At 43.1% G+C, this 27,090-nt stretch overlaps 1 protein-coding gene across 9 annotated transcripts in view; it reads left to right on the top strand.

The window, feature by feature from the left end:
- TMEM131L (transmembrane 131 like) overlaps positions 1-14,300 on the top strand; it is an 84,683-nt gene extending 70,383 nt beyond the window's left edge. For 3 of the 9 annotated variants that reach the window (XM_030493197.2, XM_030493199.2, XM_030493202.1), the window contains 9 exons: positions 638-762; positions 2,285-2,442; positions 3,341-3,526; positions 4,559-4,637; positions 5,677-5,762; positions 7,436-7,556; positions 9,135-9,223; positions 10,069-10,211; positions 11,674-12,086. In XM_030493197.2, coding sequence (XP_030349057.1) covers positions 638-762; positions 2,285-2,442; positions 3,341-3,526; positions 4,559-4,637; positions 5,677-5,762; positions 7,436-7,556; positions 9,135-9,223; positions 10,069-10,211; positions 11,674-11,952 — 1,266 coding nt within the window. In that variant the 3' untranslated portion in view covers positions 11,953-12,086. Of the gene's footprint in view, positions 1-637; positions 763-2,284; positions 2,443-3,340; positions 3,527-4,558; positions 4,638-5,676; positions 5,763-7,435; positions 7,557-9,134; positions 9,224-10,068; positions 10,212-11,673 lie in introns of all 9 variants that reach the window. The other 6 variants (XM_030493200.2, XM_030493198.2, XM_030493203.2 and 3 more) reach the window with 5 other exon arrangements.
- Positions 14,301-27,090: the final 12,790 nt, after the last annotated feature.

Below are 27,090 nucleotides of genomic sequence, written 5' to 3'. Positions count from 1 at the left end.
CTTAGTGTGCTTTGAGGAATATATATCAGAAAAGACAGCGTCTGGTCTTGTTTTGAGAACTGTTGTTAGAAACTTCTTTCCATGTGTGGCTGATGGAGCTCGGTTCATTTCTTGCATTTTTTAAATTTGCTATTATTTGTTGGTTAACTTACCCCAGAATTTCCTCAGTTGTAATTCAAATGAATACCCCAAGCCCCCCCCTCCCAGCTGCTGAGGAAAGGGAGGATTTATTGCTGCTGAACTTGCACACAGACTGATCATAAATCTGGCAGATGTTTTTTGGTTTTAGCACATTGGGAATTTTATTGACTGCTTTCTTTTTTCTCCCCCTATTTTTTTATTTCCCTGGAAGTCAGAGCTAGATGCTGTAAGGGGGAAAATGCTAACACTGGGAATTCAAATATTTCTCTCTCATCATCTGCTGGTGTCTTGAAGGACAGAGTCTTGGAAAGGCTGGTCAAATTGATGGTGCTGGAAAGAGGATGTGCTGTGGAAAGGCACTAAATCATGAAGTAACTATGCATTTGGGTCAGGTTGTTTTATCCAGAGAAATTTAGCTAGAAAAATGGAGTTCATTTACTGAGTTAACTTCATTTTATAATGTATGTATTTTCTCGGCTCATATTTTTACCTTTAGCAAGAAGATGTGTATAGGAAGAAGAAACCTCAGGAGAAGAAGGAAGGAAATGTACCAAATATGAATTGGAATAGAAATAGAACATCTAGGAAAAATAAGAAGAAGAATGTTAATATAAGTACAAGGTATGTATTGCCTCACCAAGTCATGAAGAAATCCAGAGTTGCTGTAATGTTTCCGTAGATTTTGCATAGTACATTTGGCAGGATTGCTTTATCTGTTTAAATAAACACAATTTAATCCTGGCCTGAGCCTTTATTTTTAAGAATGTGCAGTACTAAGTATCACAAAAAAAATATCCCATTTGTAAATCTGCATGTATATAGACACACCCCATTCTGTGTAGCAGTGGTTGCTCTCTGTTACAGTCTGGAATTTGCTGTTTCAGAAGTTTGGATGGTTAGTTTCCTTTCCATTGTGTATTATGCGAATAAAATCTAGTCGTGTATTCAGTGAAAAAAGGAAAACAAAATTGTTGAAATGGTCCCGTCTTCAGGAGAATCGTCTGCTGTATTGAGTACCTGAGGGAATGTTGTCTTCTAGTAGTTCTGGAAAATGAAGAGAAATATATAGAAAGAGACAGTGGCTTGCATATTTGCCTCTATATTACAAATACTAGAGCAGCACCAGGCTCAAAAGAATGTTGAGAGCACCTTGGGTAGTTATTTTTGGTTTCCCCTTAAGGGTTGTTTAAATGCATTTCTAATGTCAGTTGTAAACTACTTTTAATAATTTTTTCATGTATTTTAAATTATTTGGATTATTGTTAAAAGATACCAGTTATAAGCTGCTGCTAGAATAGAAACACTTATGAGGAAAAAATCCTTCTCCTTCCCTTCCCCCAGCCCTTTGACTTAGGTCATGATCCTACAAAGCCTTCACAGACTTTATTTTTATTGCGAGTGGTCCTATTGAGGTCAGTGGACTTAACAAGGAGGTTGTAAATCCAAAGGGGCTGTTATAATTCATTATAAACAAATTACTATTCATTGTGTGGGAAGTCAGCATGTGTGTAAATCTTTGTAGGATGCACACCTTTGTAGCTAGGAAGGATAAAAAGAAAAATTGGAGGAGAAATACTGAAAATTCTGTTCCTTGAACTGATTCAGCAGTTGCTACTTTCTGAATTAAGATGTAACCGTTCCCTTCCTGTAGAAACTTGACAGCTGGATTTTATTCATTTCCCCTTAATACTCTCTGATTAAGATATTGGATCCAGATATTTTGGTCTTACTAGCAAATGCTTAAGATTACTTCGGATGATGGTTTTACTCTAGTTACAATTATGCCAGTGAAATAGACATAGGGCACGTTTTTCTGTGTATCTAGGTCTTCATACAATGCTAAACTGTGCTTATCACTGTAGGATCTGATTGATTTCTGCAAGTGCACTAGAGAATGGAGTTAAACGTACACACATTGTTTTGCTTATCCCCCTGAGAAGTGGTAGTCTGTGTGGTGGGATAGAGCACTTTGTGAAAGGTTTTTTAGCTTTCTGTAAAGGTGGGGATTAAGACTCCTGAACCTATTCTTTGCCCCACATGCTGCCTTGATAGTTGTGTGAGTTGAAGTGTTTAATGCCTGAAAAGGAAAAATGCAGCTGAAATGTAAAATGCAAACATGTTTCTTTGGGTGTGGTTGTGTTAGGGTCCCTGAGCAGAATGAGTTGAAGCATATGTGCAGTGAATTTGAAAGGCCGGATCTGAGAGCAAATATTGGAATAAGAGCCTGGTGTCCTCAGGGAAATGGGGAAAACTGTAAAGCGGACCAAAAGCCTGGGAACTTGTCTATACAGGGAGAAACAGGTATGCAGTCTTAATTGTCTTAAATGGGGGAGGCAACATAATGTGGTTTTTGTGGCAATAGAGCTGTATTCCTTCCTTGAGAGACCTGTGCTTCTCTCCCTTTTTTAACCTCGACGTGAAGATGGCAGGACTGGCACGATGCAGTGCCTGAAATAATACCTGCTTGCTTCTGAAGGGCTCCGCATGCTTTGTCCATGAGGTTGGTTTGTGGTGCAAATCAGAAGGAGTCAGTTTAAAGCCATAATCCATCAGTCCCGGCTGAAGGACTGACGGTCTGGTTGTGTGTTCAAATTAAAGCCGGTATTAACTGAAGCGGATGTATTGTGAGAGCCACCTTTAGAATAGGCAGGTCATTTTAAAAAATCACTTCTAGCATGGGTACCTGCTTCCTGCCTTTCTGCCAAGATGTTAAGCAGCTGTTTTCCTTGGCTTTGGGGAAGAGGAGGGCTGAAGAATGTATCAATGTTTGTAGGATTGTCCTTTGCTTCCCTGATGAGATAATAAGAAAGGAGAATCTATTGCTTATGAATTCATTACTTGCAATATTTGTCATTGCTTTCAGTATGCATATTTCTACAGCCAGGATATGTCTCATATTTAAAATATTAACTATATATTTCAGAGAACAGTATGGGCTACTTATTTCAAACCTATGCCTCTAACTGCGCTGTATCCTCACTTGCATTCATTTTACGGGGGATGTCGTGTAGGTCATAAGCTCCTTGTGGAGCTCACGTGTTTATGTTAAGGCTATCAATAAATGTTATTTTCTGTCCTATTATTAGTAAATTCAGAGAATCCATGTAAATTCGTGTTTCAGATGACTTTTCACTGAATCTTCAGCTGAAAGATTTTCTTAAATATTTTGTATCGTTGTGGTTTTTTACAACTTCTTTAGAAAGTTTTTACCAGCGGTCCAAAAAGAAGTGTTTGGAGAAGTTTTGCTCTGATTCAAGCTCGGATTGTGGAAGTTCATCAGGGAGCGTTCGTGCCAGTCGTGGGAGCTGGGGTAGCTGGAGCAGTACCAGCAGTTCAGATGGAGATAAAAAGCCCATGATTACTGCCAGGCATTTTCTTCCATCCAGTAAGTTCTGCAAATATCACCTCTGGACAGCAGTGGGCAGAGTTTCAGCCTTCCTTCTGAATGGAAAGGGGTATTGTGACATGGGACATGTAAGCTGCTTTCTATAGAGCACCTCTCAGAAACATGGGGGGAGATGTAAAGAACTTGGTACTTGGAAAAAAGTACCACAAGTTTTGTGGGGATAAAGATGAGCTGTCAGGTTACAGAGAAGGTGTCAGGCTGCTCACTGAGGAAGCTGCTCAATTAGTTTTCATGGAAAAATGGAAGAACTGAGAGTCACTAGTCAAAGCAATTTCTGTCTTTGTATTTATGTTATATCACATTATTCTTTTAAAAATATTGCAGCTATTTAAGAAATCCACAAATGAGGAATGTGTGAAAGCAGTCCAGATCTGAGGATACTAGGATTACATAGTTGTATTTGAGGCATAAATATCCAGGAGACTTGAGCCACTTGACTAATATGTAAAATGGGAACTGTGGTTCATTACTGCAGTTTTTTGAGTACCTGAATATCATTTAAATAGTTGAAAGCCTAAACCCTGTCACTGCCATCACTATCCAGATTCACATGGCACTAGAAGTAAATTTTAAATTTAAAAAAGCTGTTTTGAGTAATTTAAAAATACACATGTACTTACATGTGTATTTGTGTAGAATGTCACATTACCAAAAGATAGTATGTGATGTATCTAAACCACCAATCTAATAATGAATTTTGTGTACCTGATTTTTCTGTTTTTTCAAATTGTGATGCCTCTTAAGAAAATAGGTAATTTCAAATTCAGAATTGATTTGGTAGTCACAAGGAACCTCTCCATTAAGAGTGTGGTAATCACTTATAAGTCATAAAATACATTTAAGACCATGTGGACATAGATAGCACGCTTTGAAATTAATGCAGTTAGTGATACTCTGGTGTGAGAGAAAACTTGATTAACACCATTGATGATTCTATTTCTGTGTACAGTATATTCTGTGCATACTTCTTTTTTTAGGATCTTTGATTTTCACAGTCATTCTTTTCTTTAGGAGAGAATATTTCACAAAATGATTTTCCATCTGAAACTCCTATCACTTTAAATCTGTCTCATAACATCTGCAATACCAGGTAAAAAAATTGAATCTACACCTGTAAGGCATTAAAGAAACACCACCAACTTGAAATCTTGTCTCAGTTTGAGAAATTATACCTACCTGTTGTCATTTTTTGTGATCATCTAACTTACTGGTTAGAAGAAGAATCTTCTTCAGTACGTGAAAAGAGATGCAAAGTGGATTATGCTGGAAAAATACAATAAATGCTTCCAACTGTAAAATAAAATTGGGGGGTAAAAAGGAAAGTGTTTTTCCCCTCTCATTTCTTCCAGATCTTAGCAACTTACTACATTTCCATTACCACTTTGTTATATTAAAGTAGTAACAGTTTAAAAAAAAAAAAAAGGTGGGAATGAGACTTTCAAGTTGATGCTATTCTTTTAATGGGAATAATGTTCTCCTAGGATATACAGCATGAAAATTGATTCCCCCCTTCCCCACATTCCTTTCTACCTCTTTACTGTAGTAGTGATAGCATCTACGATTTTTGCTGTGAGTCCTCATTTCACTTCTCATTCATAACTCTCTGTTTTTACTAGCAGAAATAATTTAATCCTTTTCCCCTGGGATTCTGGTGCTTGCAAATGTTCCCTTTCCATTCATTTTGACTAGTTTCTTTGATTGGTTTTGACAAATATGAAATTGATGTTTATGTGTGCCTATGCATCTTCATGGACGTAAAAGTAAACTTCTCTGAAAGTTGTTGGGAGCATTGAAACATTATGAAAGAGATCCTACTCATCTTCCAATTTTAGAGAAGAGCTGTTGAATTAATTTGCAATAAGTTGATATTTGGATAATAGAAGTGGAGTAATTAAGCTGTATTAATTTTACTCATTTTGCATGTGTTTTAATTGGGAAAAAAACCCCAGCTTTAAAAATTTACCCAGTGGTAATTCAAGATATGAAAAATCAGGAAAGTGGGAAAGCAGTGTCAATCATGATGTTCCTTAGAATATTTTTTACATCTCTGTGTATTTCCTTCAAAATACTTTGGATTATGAAACAGAACAGTGTCTAGACTTAAGAAATTAAATTTTCTTTTCATCCAGCAGAGACATGAACAGCATCCCCCAATATCCTGAAACCTTATGTCCCAATTTCACTGACATAGCTGCAGATCCTGACAAAAATAAAGGTCAGTTACTGAAGCTGGTTTTTGCATACTCTGTCAAGCAGTCTCATTGATGTTGTTAATAATACTTCTATACACCAACTTGATAGATATGTTGTTATTAGAACTTGACTTCTAAACAAGTTAAGAGCAAAGTTAGCTTTGCTAAATGAAGGCTTATAACTTTGATATTTTTTGCTGGATCTACTCTGTGTTAATCATAGAATCAACTAAGTTGGAAAAGACCTTTAAGATCAAGTCCAACCATTACCCCAGGACTGTCAAGACCACCACTAAACCATATCACTGAAGGCCTTATCTACGTGGTTTTTTAACACTTCCAGGAATGGTGATTCCACCACTGCCCTGGGCAGCCTGTTCCAATACCTGAATTACTCTCTCTGTGAAGAAGTTTTTCCTAATATCCAATCCAAACCTCCCCTGATGCAGCTTGAGGCTGTTACCTCTTGTCCTATCATTTATTACTTGGGAAAAGATGGCATTTAGGTTTCAACTCGTTTTAGGTGTTCTTTCGGGTTTTTTTCATCCTCTTGCTTTGCAAGATTTAAAAGTAACATGGTTGGAAGATGAAGAGCACTGGTTGCTGTGTTAAAATGAAGCTTGGCATCAAATTAAATATGACCTTTTGTCTCTAAATTTCCACAATTGGGACTTGCTCTCTTTGAAAGCAGTAATGAATGAAGCTGGGTTGGGCTGTTGAAACTCCGAGTTTTCATTGTTTCTATCTCTGAGGGAAGTAATACTAGCTTGTTGAGTGGGATTCATAAAAACATCAGGCATGGTGAGGTGGAGTTTGAAAGATGATTAGGACACAAGGTTCTTCAGGCAGCAGAACTGCTTGCCTGTGACTGTCCATTTTGCTGTAGGTTTAACCTGAGTGTCGTAGGACACAAATGCTGATAAAATGTTTTCCATGGTAGCAATATGCATAATCGTAGAATCAGAATAGTTAGGGTTGGAAAGGACCTTAAGAGCATCTAGTTCCAACCCCTGTCGTGTGAAATAATGAAGTAGAGCCGACTCTGCAACCCTTTTCTCATGGAAACTGCTAATTTGGATTTTTTCCTTTCTCCAGCTGCCCGTTCTCCTGGGGTTGATAGAAACCAAGTATCTGTATCTGCACCAAGTGCTCTGACTAAGTGCAGTCGGAGCACTTAGTCCATAGAGAGCAGCACAATGAATATCTGCCCTAGGGGCTAAATACAGCCATAATGAGTTCACATATTGTTTGGTCGTGAATAGCTCTAGTCCATTAAGAATACGACCCTGTTCCCGCTGCATTCATTCTTGGTTAGATGGTTACTGACTGATGGGTGAGGGAGAGGCTGATACAGATCGTATCCCTGCCTTCTGTCCTGCCGTGAGGAAGGGTGCTGCCTTGATGGTGGTGGCTGATGAATTAAGGACAGTCTATAGGAATTTCTTGCCCTGTTTTGTTGAATTTCTGCTTCCCAGTTCAAGTCTTTTTATGTATGTATATTTTAACCCATAGAAATCTTGAGATTTGTTTAAAGGTGGACATTCATCACAAAAAAATAGATTGATTGGTAACTGGATTTTTTTATCTAACATACAGTCCTTATTATGGATCTGAGAATAAAGTGTCATTGTGATACTTGGAGTTTGTGGAGCCTCCTTCCTGTTGTTCTGCATTTCATTCCCTTTTCCCTTTTTAGGTCTTTACCCAGCAGGAGACTTGTGGCCTGCCCAGCCAGTCTGCCTGACAAACAGTTTAAACTACAACCTTGAGAATAATATACCGTGCATGATCCAAGAAACCCCCTCTGTCCACAACAGGCAAGTTATGTTTCATGTAAACATGCAGAGGACTGCACTTGCACTTGAGCTTATAATATTTGTAAGGCAGATGATAGTTAAATTCTTGCTGCCCGTTCAATCTCAGTTCTTGTTGTTTATGCTCTTCCATGATTAATTTTGCTAAGACAAAGGTGTTCCTGCTCATATACAGATATCCAGGAACTTCTTTCAAATTTAATTAAATACTTTTTGGAAAGCTTTTAATTTCTTCCACTTCTTTTGCATGGCCAGGCAGAGGGCCTGGCTTTTGTTTTAGTTGCCCTCTTGCTAAATACGTAACTTCTGCATATAATGGGGTGTGCTATGCAGTGTGTGCTGTGTTAAATGGCATGAACAGACATTGTTAAATAAAGACAAATAATCCAGTGTGGTGTAAGGATACAAGCTCATCTTACTGTTTCAGGCTCTGTGTAGATTTGTGTTGATCTTCCTGTAGTAATGAACTTGAGTAATTCTTGTACTTTAGACTCTCCACACTGCAAATTTTACTAATGAAAGATGCACCACAAACTAGGGAGAAGAAACACTCTGCCACCACATAGCAGTGAATTAGAGCCAGTTCTTCAGTCAGATCCTGTCATCCAAAATGACACAGTGGTAACGTGGAAATCCCCAAGTGATAGTCTTGTGATCCCACCCAGCCTGCTGACCTCAATTCTGACTGTCATGTCAACAAACTGCAGCCCTAGTGATTGAGAGCACTGGCCAGCAGTCTGTCCAACTTGGAATCAGATGAAATACATGTGATTTGTGGCAGATTATGTATTATGCTAATTTGCTTTCATATGCCCATCTCAATTTGGACTTTATATGCAAAAAATACATATAATTATTTACTCATATGTAGTACTGATAACTTATGATAGCTTCTTGCCCGATTAGTAAAATTGAATTAGTACAACTCAAGTGAAATCCTTTTATATGCTTGACTTGTCTAGACTGGATCCAGGCTTGGACTTAAAGCTTTCTGCATAGCAGGGCTTGTTTCACCACTGACATATCTTTGAGAATTACTTTCAAAAAGTCTTCTTGAGATTCTGAAATTATTTTAATTAAAACAAGTACAATCCCTAGAAATTAATGTGTAGTTTAGAAAACATATTGTTTAACAGGACTTTAACACGTGTGGTAGGGAAAGTAGAAATCTCCATTTTAATTTCTGTTCTCTTGAGAATGAGCTACAATTTTCTTCTACCTCACATTACATTATTTCACTTTATATCTACCGTATTTCCATGGTTGTGGGAAAGAAGTACAATTATTTTATTTTTCCAGAGGAAGAAGTTGAAGCCAGTTAGGTGTTGCAGGGCTCTGGTAGCTGTCATTACAAGTTGTTCATCCTCCCGGAGGAAAAAGAGCTCAGTGAGAGAATCGTTGCGATTGCGTAGTGTGTCAGAGTGGTTACTGGCAGAATTGGCAAGCAGAATGTGAAAAGTCTCATCATCAGTTACAGGCATTTTGCATCCAACAGCTTTACATTAAATAAGTATTTCTAAATAGTTTTCAGAAGTTCTGGAAATTGTTTCTGACAGCAGATTTTTCTTTTTCTTGGGACAGCTTCATCGACTGGAATGCAGCTTGTGACGGCCAGTTTTCCAACATGTATTGTCCACTAGAGATGAACAAATATGGTGCTTTCCCAGAAGGTAAGATGAAATAAAGCTTATGAATTATCACTGGGCATGATGTTTTTTCCTCTCACCTTTTGTAGAACAAAAGGCTGAGCTTGTCTATAAACATCTGGGCATTCATTGCTCAAGTGGGCTTTATGGTTTCCAGCTGACTGGGTGCTCTGTAGTAATAAACAATGTCTGCATGTGGTGGATGAGAAGACTGGTCTTCGTATGGAGTTATTAAGCCTGCAAAGCCAGTATACAGGACTCTGAGAGGGAATAGAGAAAAATGCTCGTGACTACAGTATTACACAAATCTTTTTGCATAATTTTCTTTGTTTCCCCTCTGGCAGGCTTCTGCCTTCAAGTGTGTGAAACAGAAGGCCTCTTGTGACCAATTACCTTTCCAGGCTAGAATTTCTTGGCTTGGGAAGCACACTGGCAGCAACCTAGAATTCTTTAGCATTACCTAAGCAATAATTAAAGGTCAGGCTACAGTATCACAGTGATCAGGCAGCACGGTGATCCCTCAGGTGCTTAGAGCTGAGGCATGTTGTCAGTGAAGCCTGGGTAGGCTCTGCCATGCAAGTTCTGTGGCTAATAAAGACTCTGCTCTCCAGTAGAGAGATTGCCAACTCTTTATCCTGTCCTCCTAATAGCAATTTGTTAGTGGGTCCCTAATACAGAGTGGTAGTCCTGTTAACAGAAATTGTTACACTTTGCTGCTGTGCTGCCCTGAAGCTGCCTGAAGTCACTGAAGGTGTAAGCTGGTTCCAGCCTGGCTCACTCCAAGAAGATTCAATGCTCCTCCACTGAAATTTTAGGAGTGTTTATATTGCAAAAGTCTTATTTTGTCTTCCTGCTTTTATAAACTGCAGAAAACATGAACTACCCCAGTGGCTTCCCAGGTACTGCAGCGGTGCAGAATACAGCCTTCATTGACCAGAACTGTCCCTCCACCTGGAATGCGCCTCCCAACATGCCACCTGCCTGGGAGCCCACCAGTTATGTCAACTCCACAGTGAGTACTGTCACTGCGAGGCACTGCCTTTGTGTGCCTCTTTAAAGCCTTCCCAGTACATTGCTGTCTTTTCTACCTGTTGCTTTCACATTCTTCATGAATCTTTTAGCCTGTATGTATGTATGTGATGCTGGCATTGGTGGCCTGGCTTTTCCCCAGCTGTTGGTCAAGGTTGTTACTGGACCGTGTCTGTGAAATTTTAAGACAGATCCTCTTGCCTGAAGATTGACTAAAACCATCTTACATGTGGAAAAACGTTTTGGACTTACATAGTCTATTGAGACTTTTTCCTATCAAAATCAACCTTTCCAGATGAGGGTAAAACACAAAAAGTGCTGACAGCAAAACCCAAAGAGATTTGGAAATTGTAGAGCTGAATGGACAGCTGCTCTCAGTGACTTTGACAGGCTTTTTTTGCTAGGAAATCCAAGCGATTTAAACTGGATTTGTGCAGATTTCTGAGTGCTGACTTCGACCTGTTACGCTGCAGACTAGCCATGTTGATGTCATCCTATACTGCAATGTAGTGACTTCAGTTCAAGGTGGTCTTTAATTGTAACCACCTTCTCTTCTGCTCATATTTCAAAATAGTCTAGTTTAGAATTTTATTTTTTTATTTACAGTAGGTTTATTTTGAATAAAACCAAATAAAGCAAGAAATGTTTCCAACTGCAAAAGTGAAAATTCTGAGTGTTAAAAAGTGGCAAAAGCGGTAGAAGACTGTTTGGCAACATAGACGTGGCTTTATTTCGTATTTTATTCAAGAACGCCAGGAAACACAGAAGGTAAAGATTGGAAAATACATTAGATAATTCAGTTCATTTCCTTGGCGAGCTTTTCCCCACAATACATTTCAGTGTTTCATTCAGTTTTAAAAGTCCCAAGACTTCCAATGACCTTCTCCGAGAGGACTTCCTCGCAGCCTAACACATCTTGCCCTCCAGGAGGTTCTTCATAAGCTTTCGAAACTTTCTAACTAAATTCCCTAGCTCCCAATCACAGTCTCTTTTCCACAGTGAATACCCTTCTCTGCTCCCAGCATGCAGTCTTTCAGTACTGACACATACTTCAACCTTTTTTTTTTGTCATTTCTTAGGCGTCCTTCTCTTTCAACTCTCAAAACATGCGTGTGGTACTCTTCACATCTTCCATTTCTCCCTTATTTTTCTTAACTGCCTGACCAGAACTGAATATTGTATTCATGTTACAATAATATCAATGCCGTGCAGGAAGGAGCTCATATGGCTTCATTTAGCAAAGTGCCTTTACACACACACACTAATGCTGTCGTAATATTTCCGACAAACATACTGTTTTGTAAACTCGTGCAATTTTCTACTTGTGCGTTTCCCAAGTTCTCTATGTAAATTCAGCTTCCTCCCCCTCAGTACTGCATTTCCACGTTTTCTTCCCAAGTGGTCCATTCTGCAGTTTCCCATGATGATTTTATTTTGCCCTACAGCCCTACCTCTCAAGCACCCGAAGCTTGTCTCCAATGTCTGGACTTTTTGGTTCCATCTGGGCACCTCAGAGTGATGTTTATGAAAGCTGCTGCCCCGTCAGTGCCACGACCCAACACGCGACCCACGTGGAGAACCAGGCAGTTATGTGTAAGCAGGAATACTATCCGAGGTTTAACCCCTTCCGTGCCTACATGAACTTGGACATATGGACTACAGCAGCCAATCGAAATGCAAATTTCCCACTTTCGAGGGACTCGGGTTACTGTGGAAATGTGTGAAAGGAATTTGATTTTAAAATGTGAATAAAGATGCTTGCAATTTTGATTACTAGAGTAAGCTGGTTGTTGAATAGATTACAATGTTGGTGGATATTTTGGCACTTTTATATTGAAAATAAATTTTTTTTACTGAAGTCTGAGCATTCAGTGCATTTTAAAAAGCAAAGCATATTCAGGACACTGTTATTGTCAGGTGAAGGCTATAAATTTAAATCTCAAATTTTTTCAAGAATAAGGACACTGTTAGGTTCTTTAATGCATCCATGAACCTGTACTGCACATGTTTCTTCTGAAGTTAACATTCTGTGCTATAAACACAGTGGTTTAGGATTTGCAGGTAACAAACTTACACCCGTAAGCAATCGCATCTGTACCAAACAGTAGTACTGGGGACCTACCTGTTGGTGCAGATCAGAGATTTCCCAAGTGGTGCCACTTCTACTGCTGACATTATTCAGGCAGTAGAAAAAAGGATGAATTTGGCTTGTTTATCTGGCTTCAAAATGCAAGCTGTCGCTTGGGCGATGTTATGCTTGTGCAGTGTGGGTGAGTGGGCATTTCTTCAGGAGCTTTTCCTTCTGAGTGACTCCTGACATTTTGTGTTTATATTTTTAGCCTTCATGTTGCAATAGCATTTTGAGTGCATTTAATTGCCCTTGTTTAAAATGCCAAAGCTTGAACTGAAACGAATATTTCTTTGAGAGCAGAGTTCACACCACTCTCCAAAACAGAACAGCATTGTGTTAGCTCATGTTGTGAGACTGAAGCTTTGTAATGGGAAAGGCAGCCAGGAAAGTGCTGCCACCCATGTCAGGGCTGGATCTGTCATGCAGTGTGTCTCAGCTTACCATTCTGTAGAGCCTTTTCTTCTGGCATGGCAGAGTGTGTCTGGGCATCTTCACTCTTAGGTGTCAAAAAGAGGGGAAGTCGTCCCATAGGTTCAGAGATGTCCTCAGCAAGGGGACTAGTTAAGCCTGGAGAGAGTGAAGGGGGATCCAGTAGCAGGCTTGTACAGACATTAGGGCGAAATTCTTCACTGTGAGGGTGATGAGACACTGGCACAGGTTGCCCAGAGAAGCTGTGGCTGCCCCATCCCTGGCAGTGTCCAAGGCCAGGCTGGATGGGGCTTTGAACAACCTGGTCTAGTGGAAGGTGTCCCTGCCCATGGCAGGGGGTTGGAACTGGATGAGCTTTGAGAGTCCTTCCAGCCCAAACCATTCTGTGACAAAGATGGCAGAACCAAAGCCTGTGTGGTGGCTGCAGGCACTGTGGCAAATGGCAGTGGTCACAGGTTGCTGCATGGGAGGTTTAGGTTGAACAGGAGGCAGAGTGACTTCTCTTGGAGAGTGGTGCTGCAGGAGAACAGGTTGCCCCAAGGGGTAGACAGGTATTTCTGCCTGGAGGTATTCATGACGTAGCTGAATGAAGTTGCACTGACCCGTGCTCGTGGTGGTGGCAGTCCTGCTCTTTGTGGGAGGTTGGACTAGAGACCGTCAAGAGTCCAGTCACCATTCTGAGGATTCTGTGAGCTCGAGCAAGTTCCTTACTTTTTGCTTCTTCAGTTGGTGACCTCTTGCCCTTTGAACACAGACTGGAAGACAAGAACTCTGTTTGACGATGAGATGGTGAGGCTTTCACGTTTGTTTTATTCAAAGGCAGAGCAGAAACAGCACTGCTGATAGCCTTTGAGCAATGCTGCTCGGCAGCCTGAGCTCCCAGACCTAAATTCTGGCCCTGCCAGTCTCACCATGTGTCTGAGCTAGCGGACCAGCTCCTCTGACTTGCTGGTTTCAGCCGGAAATGCCATCCAAGGGCTTGAAATGTTTCATCAGAAACATTTCCGTATAAAGTTTATTTCAGTGAATCAACAGTTCCTGCAAAGAAAGCTTTGTTGAAAGATACCCTGCCAGCTATGCTTTCATGTGTGCTTGAGTTAGCTCAGAAGGAGGTAGCAACTGGGTGGGATACTCAAAAGCTGCTACATTTAGCCGCTTTAACTGCTCATGGGGAAGGTGCTCCTAAGCCTTTCTTTGGTTTTGATGTCAAAAAACCAGGATCATCCCTGAATGCTTTTGAAAACCATGGTGATTGAATGTCTTGATCAGGAACTAGTGCCTGGAGTCTTTGGCTGCTTTCCATGATGCGTCGGGCTGGGCAGGAATCTGTTTGGAAGTTTAATCATAATTGCATGTGATTCTGAAGGGAAGTTCACATGTTCACATGAACTTTGATGCTCCTGGAATCAGTATTAAGCCATGAGAAATAGTCGTAACCACTGTGCACCTCTTGCCTATGGTGGGAGACCTCAGGAGGAATAGAGTGGGAGTGCCAACACAATAAATATGGATTAAAAAAGAAAAAATTTTCCTTTGGTTTGAAATGCAATGAAATTCTTTATTCCTGTGATAATGTTGCTTGTTGTATAGCATGTTCATTGAATTTTGTATGTACAAAGGCACAGGAGAGAAGAGGGGACGTGCCAAGCTGTGCTTAGTTAGCTTACTCAGCTCATTCTGTTAGTTGTTTTAAGGAGAGCTGTATTTTCTGTGCACTGAAGTGAGGATTTTCCTCAAGTACCAGTGTCAGTAGATGCTTTTCTTGTATCTGCAACGACCTGTAACAAGAAGAAAACCCCCCAGAGTTCTGATCAGCGCTAGGTCCCTGTTGTAAGTAATGTGTATGTTTGAGACAGAATAAATCAGTGGAAAGGAGAGGAAAAAAAGCTAGCAATAAGCCAAGCGAAGACCATGGAGAGTTCAGGGAGAGGGGAAAAAAAAAGTTAGAAAAGTTAGAAAAGATGACCTCTGTGAAGAAGTTGGTCAGAGTTGTTAAAGGCCAGCAAAAGACAAGGGAAATGAGCTGCAAACAACTGGAGAAATACTGCTAAGAAAGAAAACAATCATTCTCTTTAATCAAACCAGAACAGATCAAGAAGTCATTCCTCAGGGAGCTGTGTAGTATTAGGCAAAGTATTTCATATAACTTTTCATAACAATAGCTAAGGAATGTAACAAGCTCATTAAGGTTACCAGGAATAATTGCTGCCATCAGGAGACATCTGTAGCTTAATTAGCAATCCACTCAACACGAGTGCATTTGGGCTCAGTTAAAAATCATTCCTCCTGCAGTAAAGGGGAAGATGAAATAAATAATTCCACTACAAATTCCTTTGTACCGAAATGATTATAATTCTACTGGAGTGAAACTGCAGAGGTTGCTCTAAAGACATCTTGTTGTCGTGAGCAAAGTAATTCCCAATTTCTTGCCTTGTGCCAGGCATTCCTCATAGCAGGAGCTTCACTGATCTCTGAAACTGGTACCAATTTTTGAGAAACTGCAGCAAAAGAAGTTTTCAGTTAACTCAAGAAATACTTCAGATTGCAAAGGGTGAAACAAAAATACCAGTATAAAAGAGGAATGGCTTGCACAGTTCACCAGTAGGGCAACATAGTGAGGGAAGGGGGGAAAAACATGGGCAGTTCAACAAGTGTGCTGATTTCTATCACAATGCAAATGCTACATAACTCAGGACATTGAGTGTTTTCCCAAGAAGAAACATGGAAGAAGCGACAGCCAGCCCTGTTCCCTGCTCCCAGTGGATTTGTGGCTTCTTTAATATATGCACTGGAGACAGAGGTACCAAGTTGTCACTGTCCTTGATTTGCACAGGACATCTTGGCCAAAAGTGCCCAGTTGGTCCGATATTTCCATCCTGGAGCCAGAGAATATTACTGGCACCTTTCATGAAGGTGTATAGGTACTATGAGAGACAGCTGGACAACGCCAGCATCTACTGCAGGGGTGTTTAGCTGCCCTAGCCTTGCCAGGCTGCAGCAAGCCCCTCACAGCATTAAGCTGGAGAGTCAAGGGAAGAGGAGCATCCAACGCAGCTCCACTGGGACCCTGTTTCTTGGTAAGTGGTGTTGAGCTTGTTTCTGGATGGAGGGATTTGGACTACCCAGCAGCCTGGCTGGCACCAGTCTGGCCTGGGAGCCGGGTTTGAACTGCTTGGGAGCAGCATGCCGGTCAGACTGAGCTGCAAATACCCCCTGTGGGGCTTAAAGCACGTGTGGGACGGTACAAGCGCCTGCGGGCAGGCTCAGCCTGGGAGCACTGCTCTTGTCATGAGCACAAGGTCTGCCCTGCCCTTGGACCTGGGCATGCAGGGCTGTTCCAGCAGCCCCAAGGAGCAATGACCAGCTGGCAGCTTGCTGTTGGGCTTGCAGAAATGAGCCTCAAAGCTCTGAGGGATCTGATTGCCAGGGGGTAAATGAGCTCATTAAAGAGAGCTGTTAACTATCTTAATCCACTCAAGAAGGTGGAACAGGAGGAGGCATGGGAGGTGCTTATCACCTGTATGGGGGCTGGCAGTGCCTTCACCTCCAGCACCCAACTTCTGTCTGCCTCCAGAGAAGCCCTGATGCCGTTGGGAAGCCTTGACAGCACCACAGGTTACCACAGAGCTGGTACTGCTCTCCCACCAGGTGAGCTCTTGGCTGGTCTTCACAGTGGTGTGTTGGGCATTGCTTCCCAGTATTTGCTTTTTCTCCTTACAGCCTCAGGGAACACCCGCTGTTTGTTTTTCTTAGTCATTCAGGCACCTCCATCTTCCTCCACCCTCCCTATGTACTTGCTTTGCTTTCAGCAACTTGTGGGAAAAGCGCATGCCAGCACCTCCCTGTCGCTATGGGCATGTTTTACTTGTGCCTTAGTTGCCCCATCTTGTTCAGTCTGTCTGTTCACTTCTATGGGGGAATGGCTAAGGGCAGGGTTTATCACATCCTCTTCTGCAGCACCCTTGGGTGGGCTGAGGGATCACTGCCTCCCCAGGACTGCTGCAGATATCTTCTATCCCAGTGGCAATGCAGCATTCACCCTGCCTTTATGACAGAGGGGAGGCTGGCAGCAGTAGGTGTCCCAGCTGGAGAAGGAGGTCCCTGGCATTGGCAGTCCTGCACTGGAGGAGGCTTTGCTTGGTGAGACCGAGCGATGCTCCCTGTCTCCATGAGCTGGGGCAGGAGGCGGTGGGTGAGCTGTGCTCTGCCCCATTGTGGGCGAGTGACAAGAGCAGAGCAGGGGAGGTTTACTGTCCCAGCCCTAAAAGGTGGTGTTGCAGATGAGGTCCTGGGAGCTCACACCCACCGCCTCTGCAGCTCATTGCTAATGCATGGGCACAGGCGCTCCCTTGCTGCTGAAAACCGAATATTGCTGCTCTTCTGTCCATCTCTGGAGTGGGTTTCCCTGCAAAAGCCATCTGTCCGTTCCTGCCTGACAAAAATGCCTCCTTTGTCGCTGTGGGTTGCGCAGCACGGGACTCGCCTTTTCTGTGACCTCTGCTGTATTTCATTCCTTGGGGCTTTCTTCAACAGCAGCGGCACAATCCCTCAAACCTTTTCTAACTCTCGAGTTGCTCTGAAGGGTGGCTCTTCCTGGTTGCTCCCCTGATTGTAGGTGGGAGCTGCTCCCTAGACTGTCTGGGGGTTTAGCAGCCTTGTTCGGAGGCTGTAGTGGACCCACGCACCTCTCTGGAGTTTTTGTTGGTTGGAGGCTGCCAGCAACATGCGCAAGCAGGGACCATGCTAGCCTGGAAAGAGGGGCCTCCTCAGTGCATGAACCAGTGCCAGATGAGTTTCTCTAGCCGATGTGGACAAGGTTCTCATCTAGCATAAACCAGTTACTTAATCGTTGTCAGCCAAATTACCAGCAGCCAGGCTTGGCTTGCAACTGAATATATGTGTATATGTCTCTTAGAAGGAGCACGTCACTGCCATGAGTGACCAAAAAGCCCCCATCCTCTTCAGTAAACCAACTCCCGTGCAGTGATTTTGAGCAGGTGACAGGCCATACCCCTGACCATCCCTGCCACACTCTGGGGTATGGCTGCTGTACCCATGGGATGAGAGGCTCTGCCAGGCCTTCCTCCAACCGCGATTTGCCGGGAGACACTAGTTTGGTTTTAATTTTGAGCGAATGTACAATTTGTGAGGGGAAACTGATGTTTCCGCACGTCTTTGTTAGCACAGATGTGAGGGAAGCCTACGCGCTGGACCTGAGCCGGCTCTCAGGGATGATGACGTGGAAGGCTGGGCTGGGGATCAGCGGGCACAGTGGTGCCTCAAACCTACAAATAACCTTCTCACGCAATGCTGAGGTGCTGCAGCAACACACTTGGCCATCAATAAGAACCTGCTACAGTCGCTGGTTCTGATTTAGGGGAGAAATGTTTCACTTCATTTGCTCGACAAGGCCTTGTTAGATGCAAGGTGCTTTGCTGTGTGTTGTAGGAAACGCCAAAGAGCGCGAACCAGATGTTGAAGCTGATAAGAGAATCTCGCAGAAATGGCAGAAAACACCATAACTTTCCCACCTCTGTCCTCAGACCTGTGAGATGGTGGCGTGGCGGTGGGACGTCCTTGCTGTCTTCTCAACGGCACTCATATGAGAAAGGCAGCATGTTGGCAGCATTCCTCCAGCCGCTTGCATGCAGGCTGGCTCACCCTTCCTCCAGCCCAGCTTGTGACTGCACACATACCTCCAGGATGGGACACGTGGTGCTTGTGGGGGAATGGAAAATGACCTCATTGCCGCCCTGTTTCAGAGCAGCGTGGGAAGCCCTTGCTCCGCCTCCGTTTCCCCCCGTGCTTTTCAACCACATGAGCCATGGTATATGGTGTAAATGATTTCTAGAGCTCAGTGGTGCCTTCATATTGATCTGTTCTTCCCAGAGCTGCCTGCAGGTTGTTCAGTGTCTCTGTGGACAGCAGGCAGTTGTTAACCAGAGGAGATGCTAGTCCCGCTTCTGTTGATGAAAGACACTGCTTAATCACAGCTTGTGTTCTTCTTTCAGTTATTAGATTTTAACTAGGCACCTACCACCCCTTGCCATGGGCTAAGGGCATCAGGCACACACTACGCATGTCTTCCAGCTCCCACTGTTAGTGCTGCACTTAGTTCATGCACCCACCAAATGACTTTGAGTACCGCGTTTCAGTTCCTGTCTGTATGTCCTTGGCATGTAGTGCACTTTCAAGGGCTGCAAGAAATCAGACCATAGGTATCTTCTGCTTAATCAAAGCTCAGTCATTCAGTTTTCCTATGCTGCTGCTCTGGTGAGCACTGATGTAGCTGAGCAATCTTCTCCTGGACTTTTGCTATCACTTTCAACACTGGTACATCACAGCAAGTGCAGCTGGTCTCCCTCTCTCCTGGCTTGCAGAGTTTACTTACGCTTTTGGTTGCAGCCTTGAACCTTGGAGCTCTGTGTGGCTTGGCCTGAGCCATCTGCAGCTTACAGGGTGGGATGCTCCTGATGGCAAGGAAAAACCTGGGACACAAAGCCCTGATCAAGATGCCAAGTGTGGGCAGCCTGCAGAGGCTGAGCTCAAGGTGATACAAGCTTTTCCTATCTGTGAGTATTTCTGCCTTCTGATCAAGGTACACAGGCAAGATTATAAGTTTCTCTTACAATAGCTGAAGTTCATGACTCACTTGATACCCTACAGCAATGTGCAAGTTTTGGAAGCCCTCAATTCACGGTGTCATTAAGGAGAGATATCTTTGTGCCTTTTCTAGGTGGCTTGCACATTGACTGGTTGGTGAAAGGTTTGTTTGGGTTTTTTCTAAGAAAAGATTCTTTCTATTCACTTGAAAGCTTTTCAAAGATTTATCAGTTTAAGGACTAAAATTTATCATGCAATTTGTTGAGGACCAAATAATGTCTTACAGAAATGCTTCAGAATCCTTAAGTGAGATATAAAGTATTTGTTAACTCTTTACATATTAGTTTCCTTGGTGAAATGTAAGCCTATGACCATGCTCCAGAATGGCTTGCATGACTGAAGCTCAGTAAGCTGCAGGTTTGCTTTTGGCTGAAAGACCCTAATAGCTGTTTGCTGTGAGAGAAAAACCTGAAGCCTAACCAAGACAGTATTATTCTTTCTGAAGAGTTGACTTGAGGGATGAGTCAAAGGCTGCTACATGGCCTTCCTTCTGTCCTCCTCCTTGCTTCCTCTTGTCTGAGTAGTCCTTTGTCAGTTGACCAGCCCCATCCGCAGACCTGTGAAACAGGAGTCTTGGCCAAAGCATCACCAGTATTTTGATGTTGCATATAGAGAGAGTTTGTAGAGAAGTCCTGAAGAGACTGAGTATTGAGTTCTATATATTGAGTTCCTAAACTAGGGAACAGATGGCACCAGTTTCAAAAGTTAAGTGGTTTTTAACTAGTCCAGTAACTAATGTTCTCATATACCTACAAAAATATTACAGTTTTATCTTTGCAAAGATCAAAAGGACAACTTTGAAGCATTTGCCAGGCACACGCAGCCATGCATTTTAATAGATTACAGACCAAATGTGTCCTTACAGTAATGGGGCTGACCTGCTGATTTCAAATTCCCCCAGGTATTCCTGCAGTGAATAAAGCCTAATGACTGCTCTAGGTTTTTTGTTTGTGGTTTTTTGTTTTGTTTTGGGTTTTATTACTACTACTGTGGACCCAGTGTTACCACAAACATACTGCAGATACGAAGAGAAGTCTACAAGTCTGAGGTCCAAGAGAGAACCTGGTAAGGAGGAGTTTCATGAGACGAAGAAGTAGGAAGCCTCTGGAGCTGCCCAGGGCTCCTCAAGGGGCTGAGTATGTCAGCATCCACCCCTGTTTATATCCATCCACTTATCAATGGGTATCAGTTTTAACTTCCAGAAAAAGACAGGGAGAAGGCAGACAACAGCATGCCTGATTTAGATTGGTACAAGCTGGCTCTGTCCTGCCACGTGGTCTCTCGGTCTTGGGCAGGCTGTATGTATGATGTCTAGCATGACTGAACCCATGGGAACTGCAGCACTGCCTAGCAGCAGCTGGAAATGCTGTGTGCTGCCAACACAGAAAACTGGCCTCCAGTTCTACAGTTTATTCTGAGAACTGTTTTCCAGTTGTACAATTTTTTACGAGGGCAGAAGAGGCTGTTTCTCCCAAGCTGGAATAAACCCCCAAGCTGGAATAAACCTTTTAGAGTCCAGACTTCTTCAAAGTTACAGGTGAGCTTGCTCTTTATGCGGGATGGTGACTTTAAGTAGTTTGCCTGCAAAACAGCAGCTTCTGCTTTCCACAAATACTGAGCTCTGAAAGCCTGCCTCTCTCCTGTGCCTTGCTTCTCTGCTCTGTAAGCCAAACCTAGTGATGTCAGAGGGGAATGCCACTGCATGCACCATGACGCTTAGCTCCTTTTACCTCGCTAAAGCTTGGTTTCCCAGGACACAGGCTTCCATTTTGTTTGTTATGTGCATGCTTGTTTGTTTTTTTAAGGACCATAACCTTTTACTTGTATTGACTGAAAAGCATATTTTTAGCAGTGGAGATGGGAATATAGAGCACAGTTAAGAAACCTCTGGATCTGGTAACAGTACCTTTCCTCTGCATTCCCCATCAAAATGGCCTTGGGTCAAGTTTCCAGAAGGCCTATGCAAGAAGGTGGATGTCAATGTCATCTCCAAAAAGTTGTGCAAAAAAATCTATGGCAGGGATTTTTTTCCTCAAATTCTATCTTATCAGTTAGACTTTAATGTGCCTCCTATAACAGAGAGAGAAGGAAAGAAGGTCAGCTTTCTTTTGGAAGGTAGATCATCAGCAAGCTATGTTCAGAGACATTTGTAATATGCTGTAAGAACTAGGCACCAGAGTCTTACCTCAGTGACAACTGAGAGACTGGGGCAAAATTTGGTATCCTGCTGCCCCTTTAGACATGTAAGTGTTAGGCATTTAGTTCTTGGGTGTCCAATATTCATGTCCAGAAGAGGAGAAAGTTGCATTTCCTTTTCTTCTGTATCTCGGTTGTAGGAGCATTTACAGAAGTTTAGGGAGCCCTTGGGTTCCAAAAAATCCCCTCTGCCACGGGACTGGAGCAGTCATGAGGTATCTGCCCTGAATGTCTGTGTTTATCCTGCTTACTGTAGGCAAAGGAGCAATTGTGGCAGTTTGTCGCAGTGACTGCCCCCTGCCACAGCCTCTCGGACAGAAGATTACAGCTTTCCAGAGCCAGGCAAAGCCAGTGACTCTGCATGCAGGAGCAGTCTTGTCCTGCTGCCTGCCAAACATGCAGGCCAGACTAAACGTACGTGCTTGCAGTGACCCGGTGGGGATGCAGAGCTGGGGGGGGATCTCATTCTCTGGTCTCTACCATCTCCTGGCTTTACACCCTGGAGGAGGGGGAAGGGAGCAAGGAGGAGTGGATGGGAGCACCCTCCAAGACAGACAGCCCTGCAGTACCTCAGCACCTTCACTAATTCCCTCTTTAAAATGCAGTAGGGGTCCACGTAATGAGAGAGTAAACACACCATTAAAGGCACAGCTTTATCTGCAATGTTGTTCGCTCGTGCCAGAAGTTACAGGACAAAGCAAGGGTTGGAGGGGCAGGAAAACCCTTGGCTGAACTCTGGAGTGGGAAACAGGAACTTCTAAGGACAGAACAGGACAGAGAAGCCTTGGAGGTGCAGTGGTGAGCCTCTCATCATCCCGTGCCTCCAGGGCGGCTGGGGCGAGGCCCTTGCTCAGCCTGCAGCTTCCAAATGCTTGTGCAGCCAGGTGTGGCAGTGGTTGCACAAGGTGGGCAGTGCTGAGGCCCCCCCCATCCCAGCTGCCTTCTGTACTGGGTGTATCCATCACTCCCAGCAGCTCCCCAGGGAGGTTTTAGTCCTCTTGGGATGGCCTAAGTGAGGCCGATTGCTGGGAAGGCAAAGGAAGATCTATTAGTAATCGCCCATTTCTCTATTTATTCTCAGGTATTTCCTAGTTTCAGTGTTGTGCGATGTTTACCAAGGACAGCCAGCCAAAGTAAACCACCCAAATGAAAAATTGCATATGAAAAAACCAGCTGCACAGCAACGCCAGTCCCCTGCCTTCCAGTGCTTTAGTCATTCCAGATTAGGTGCTCGCTTGCTGTGCTCCTGCAGATAGGCTTATAAGCAATCACCCTGAGACAAACCTGCCCCCCATATGCAGCCGTCGGCAGAAAGCTTAGACAGGTCTGGAAAGACTCTCTAGCAAGAGGAGGGATTAATGTGCCTGCTTGTTAACTTTGGCAGTGTGTGTAGTCATTGTGCCAGCAGAGCTAGGGAAAGCAAATGGGGAGGGATTGTTTTATGATTGGTGGCATTCCTGGGGGATGGGAGGGTTCCTTCTGGGAACTTCCTAGCAGGAGTAAGAGGCAGAGTGGAGTACGAAGCAGTTCCTTCATGGCCAGGACGCTGTTTTGGCAGGAGGAGCCAAAATGGATGGAAACTTTCCCTTCTCCCTTGAGCCAATTGCAGTCCTGATTTACCCAGAGTGAGTCAGTGGTATGAATGTTGTCCTGTAACTTGGTGACAAGTTAGAAGCACACCAGGTTTTTTGTCCAGGAAACCATCTTGCCAGCTCCTTGCTGAGTTCCCCGTGAAAAGGAAAGGGCTGCCCAGGCTGGAGATGGGATTTCTTCACCTGCAGAAACAGAGAACAAGTCAAACTCATTCATAGGTTGTGTTTCATCACGGCAAGTGTGAGGAACACTTATTTTACACAAAAATTTAGGCCTCTGAGCAGTAGGGGAGAAAAGTCCAGCCAGCCTTCACCTTCTCCATTCCTTCTCCCATTATTCACTGCATTTTTGTTAGTGACTCTTGACACATACTATTCCGCTGGAAGATTTTGCAATCATAGAGGACACTATCAGATGGAAACACGGAGACACCAGAGAGATGACCAAGAAAGAGTCATCTCAACAGAGGGTTGTGCCTCTCTGTCTGCTTTGCTTGGCCTTTTGGTCCCAGACATAAGCTGGGAACACAGAGTTCAAGGAACCAACCCCAGAGAAAAAAAGTACTCTGAAGGACTGATTTTAAAGGAAATTTGTTGAAACTATTAATCATGGAACATACAGGAAATTAATTTAAAATGATGTCATAAAAATAGCACATGAAAGAAGTGCAAATGTAACATAATTTCTATAAATAGAAGAGAATCTTTATACTGACACTTGTGTAAGTTATAAGCTGAAAACAAACCAGCTGGCCAGCCTACTGGGTAACAGTTGTTAAACACTGGATGCTAAGACCCAAAGAAACAAAGATCTTCTTTGCCTGCAGGTGCAAACATGATGAGTTCTGTGTTGGAGGAATATCATTTGAATTAATACAAGGTAAGGGAGTGCATCTAATTTGATGTTCTTTCCCATAATAGAGCAGATGTAAGGTAGACATATTTTGTTACCCTACTGTTATGTCTGAACTTACTTATTCTTGTCCTGTAGTTCCAGCTGTTGAGATGAAAGTTGGTTAGTTTTACATTTTGCCTATGTTATTTCCTTTGATTCCTCTTTCTTTGATAATTCTTCTGTCCAAAAGCTGCAAACTGCAAAGCAAATGCATCCTACATTCATTAGAGTACTACAAAAGCCTTTTTAGTATTACTACAAGCCCCTGTTGTGATATTTGTACAAGCTCTCTACTTGCTTTCATATGAAGAGAGGGTTGGGGTTTTTTTGTTTTCTCTTACCCTGTGCTTGCAATTACCTGTTGCGCCAGAGTTTTGGTCTCTGCTGGAGTTCCTAAGTCCTGCTAAAAGGCCTACAGTGCCCATGATTTCTCTGGACTGTCACTATTGCAGTAATGGGACATTGTTAAGAAAGGACAATTCCCTCTGAAGTCCATGCCATTGCTGCCCAGCCTATGCTTCCTTTATTCAAACAGACACTGTGACCTGGCAGAAACCACTGGGGTGAAACAAAACCTGAAGAAAGAAAAGCAAAGCAAAGAATTTCCCATCAAAGCTGTTGCCTAAATGCACTGCTCAGGGAGAGTATGGTCAGCTGTGGTGGGGCTTCGCTCAGGCGTCTCTAGACCATCCTGGCCATGTTTGCATTGCCAAGGCACAGCCATGCTCTACATGGCACGTCCATGTAGCTTTGTTTGGATGTTCATTTGGATGATTGTTTGGATGATGTTCCTCAGGAGTCAGTGTCGGGACTGGCATTGTTTAACATCTTTGTCAGCGACATGGACAGTGGGATCAAATGCACGCTCAGCAAGTTTGCCAACACCACCAAGCTGTGTGGTGTGGTTGACATGCTGGAGGGAAGGGATGCCATCAGAGGTGTCTTGACATGCTTGAGAGGTGGGGCCATGAGAGCTTCATAAAGTTCAACAGGGCCAAGTTCAAGTTCCTACACCTGGGTCAGGGCAATCTTGAGCACAAATACAGGCTGGGTGGAGACTGGATTGAGAGCAGCCCTGAGGAGAAGGACTTGGAGGTATTGGTTGATGGGAAGCTCAACATGAGCCGGCTTCAGTATGCACTTGAGCCCAGAAAGCCAACTGTGTGCTGGGCTGCATCAAAAGAAGCGTGACTAGCAGGTCAAAGGAGGTGATCCTGCCCCTCTACTCTGCTCTCGTGAGACCCACCTGGAGTACTGCATCCAGCTGTGGGGCCCCCAACACAAGAAGGACATGGACCTGTTAGAGTGAGTCCAGAGATGATCCGAGGGCTGGAGCACCTCTCCTGTGAAGAGAGTTGGGCTTGTTCAGCCTGGAGAAGAGAAGGCTCAGGGGAACCTTAGAGCAGCCTTCTAGTACCTAAAGGGGGCCTACAAGAAATCTGGAGAGGGACTTACTACAAGAGCATGTAGTGACAGGACAAGCTTTAAGCTGACAGAGGGGAAAGTTAGATTAGATATAAAGAAGTTCTTTACTGTGAGGGTGGTGAGACACTGGAACAGGTTGCCCAGAGAAGCTGTGGCTGCCCCATCCCTGGAAGTGTTCAAGGCCAGGTTGGATGGGGCTTTGAGCAACCTGGTCTAGTCAAGGTGTCCCTGCCTATGGCAGAGGGGTTGGAGCTGGGTTATCTTTAAGGTCCTTTCCAACCCAAATCTGTGATCTGTGATTCTATGATATGCTAGAGAGGAATTAAATTCAAAGTTGCAAATGTGGGTATTTCACAGCGGTAGAAAGCACCTTGTTTTGGGGGTTGACCCCTAGTAGGGGGTGTTTCCGTAGATATTGCAGTAAAGATAAAAAGGCATCTTGCAGCACAGGCACAAGAGTTACACAGTCTGTTCTGAATCTTTCATTACTAAGCTGGTACTGCTGCACTCAAGGAAACTTACAAAAGAGCAAGAAATGCAATCTGAGGATAATTTAGGAGGAATGATTAAAATAGCTGAGTGTGTACTTGAAAATCAGCTTGGGATGTCTGTTTTCAATCATGTTCAAGTCTGGAAAGTCAGAGAATGGTCAGATATTGGAAATATCTAATTATTTGAAGATGTTTTGGTGGCTCTGTCAGAGTCAGTGCACACTTTTCAAATACTTACTGACACCGTTTTATGATCAGAATTTTAACTTTTAGAAAAAATGATTTTTTTCATGGGTGTTTACAACTCTGCTGTATTTAAGCTTCTAAAAAGTTGGTTTAAAAAAACATACAATTGTAAAAACACAGTAGAAATAATCCCTGTGAGAGACTCATGAAACATGCCATTTTTCTAGCGCAAAAAGCTTAGGAATTAACTCATTAGATTTTTCCCTATTTTTTACAAATATGGAGCTTTGATGGGTGGTAAATGAAGAGAAGTACCTGCACTGAAGGAAGAGGTTCTGAAGCCTTGAATAACAGAATACAAAGATTTTGCATGGACTGCCTTTCTGTTTCTGAAATGCACTGTTGTGTCTGAAATATTTCTTGTCGTCAGAGACAGAAGGAGGCAGCAGCTGAATGTGAAGCATGATCTACCTGTACGAAACACATCCTGGCATTGTCTTTTTTGGAACAAACACAAAAATCTTGATATTTTTATGGCATATGATAATGATCTGCTTCATTTCCTGCTCAGATTCTTGCCCAACCCTTAAACACAATTACATTTTTTTTTTGTACAACAAGCAGTTAAATATGTATCTCTGCACCCCAGCACAGTGTTTTCCACTTCCATCCAGGAAACAAACTCTATCTGGTTCTGCAATGACTTGGTCCTATTCCCAGGAATGTTTCCCTTCCATTAAAAAAAAAAAAGCAAACCAAAAAAACCCAACAAAAAACACTCACCCAACAACAACAAAAACAGAAAAAAAAAGAAAGCACTTTATCAGCCCTAGATAGACCTGGGCACAAGATGC

Source organism: Strigops habroptila, chromosome 7 (genome assembly GCF_004027225.2).
Source record: "Strigops habroptila isolate Jane chromosome 7, bStrHab1.2.pri, whole genome shotgun sequence".
Taxonomy (NCBI): domain Eukaryota; kingdom Metazoa; phylum Chordata; class Aves; order Psittaciformes; family Psittacidae; genus Strigops; species Strigops habroptila.
The sequence above is the reverse complement of the archived record's forward strand: the minus strand, read 5'-3'. Positions and strand labels throughout refer to the sequence as shown.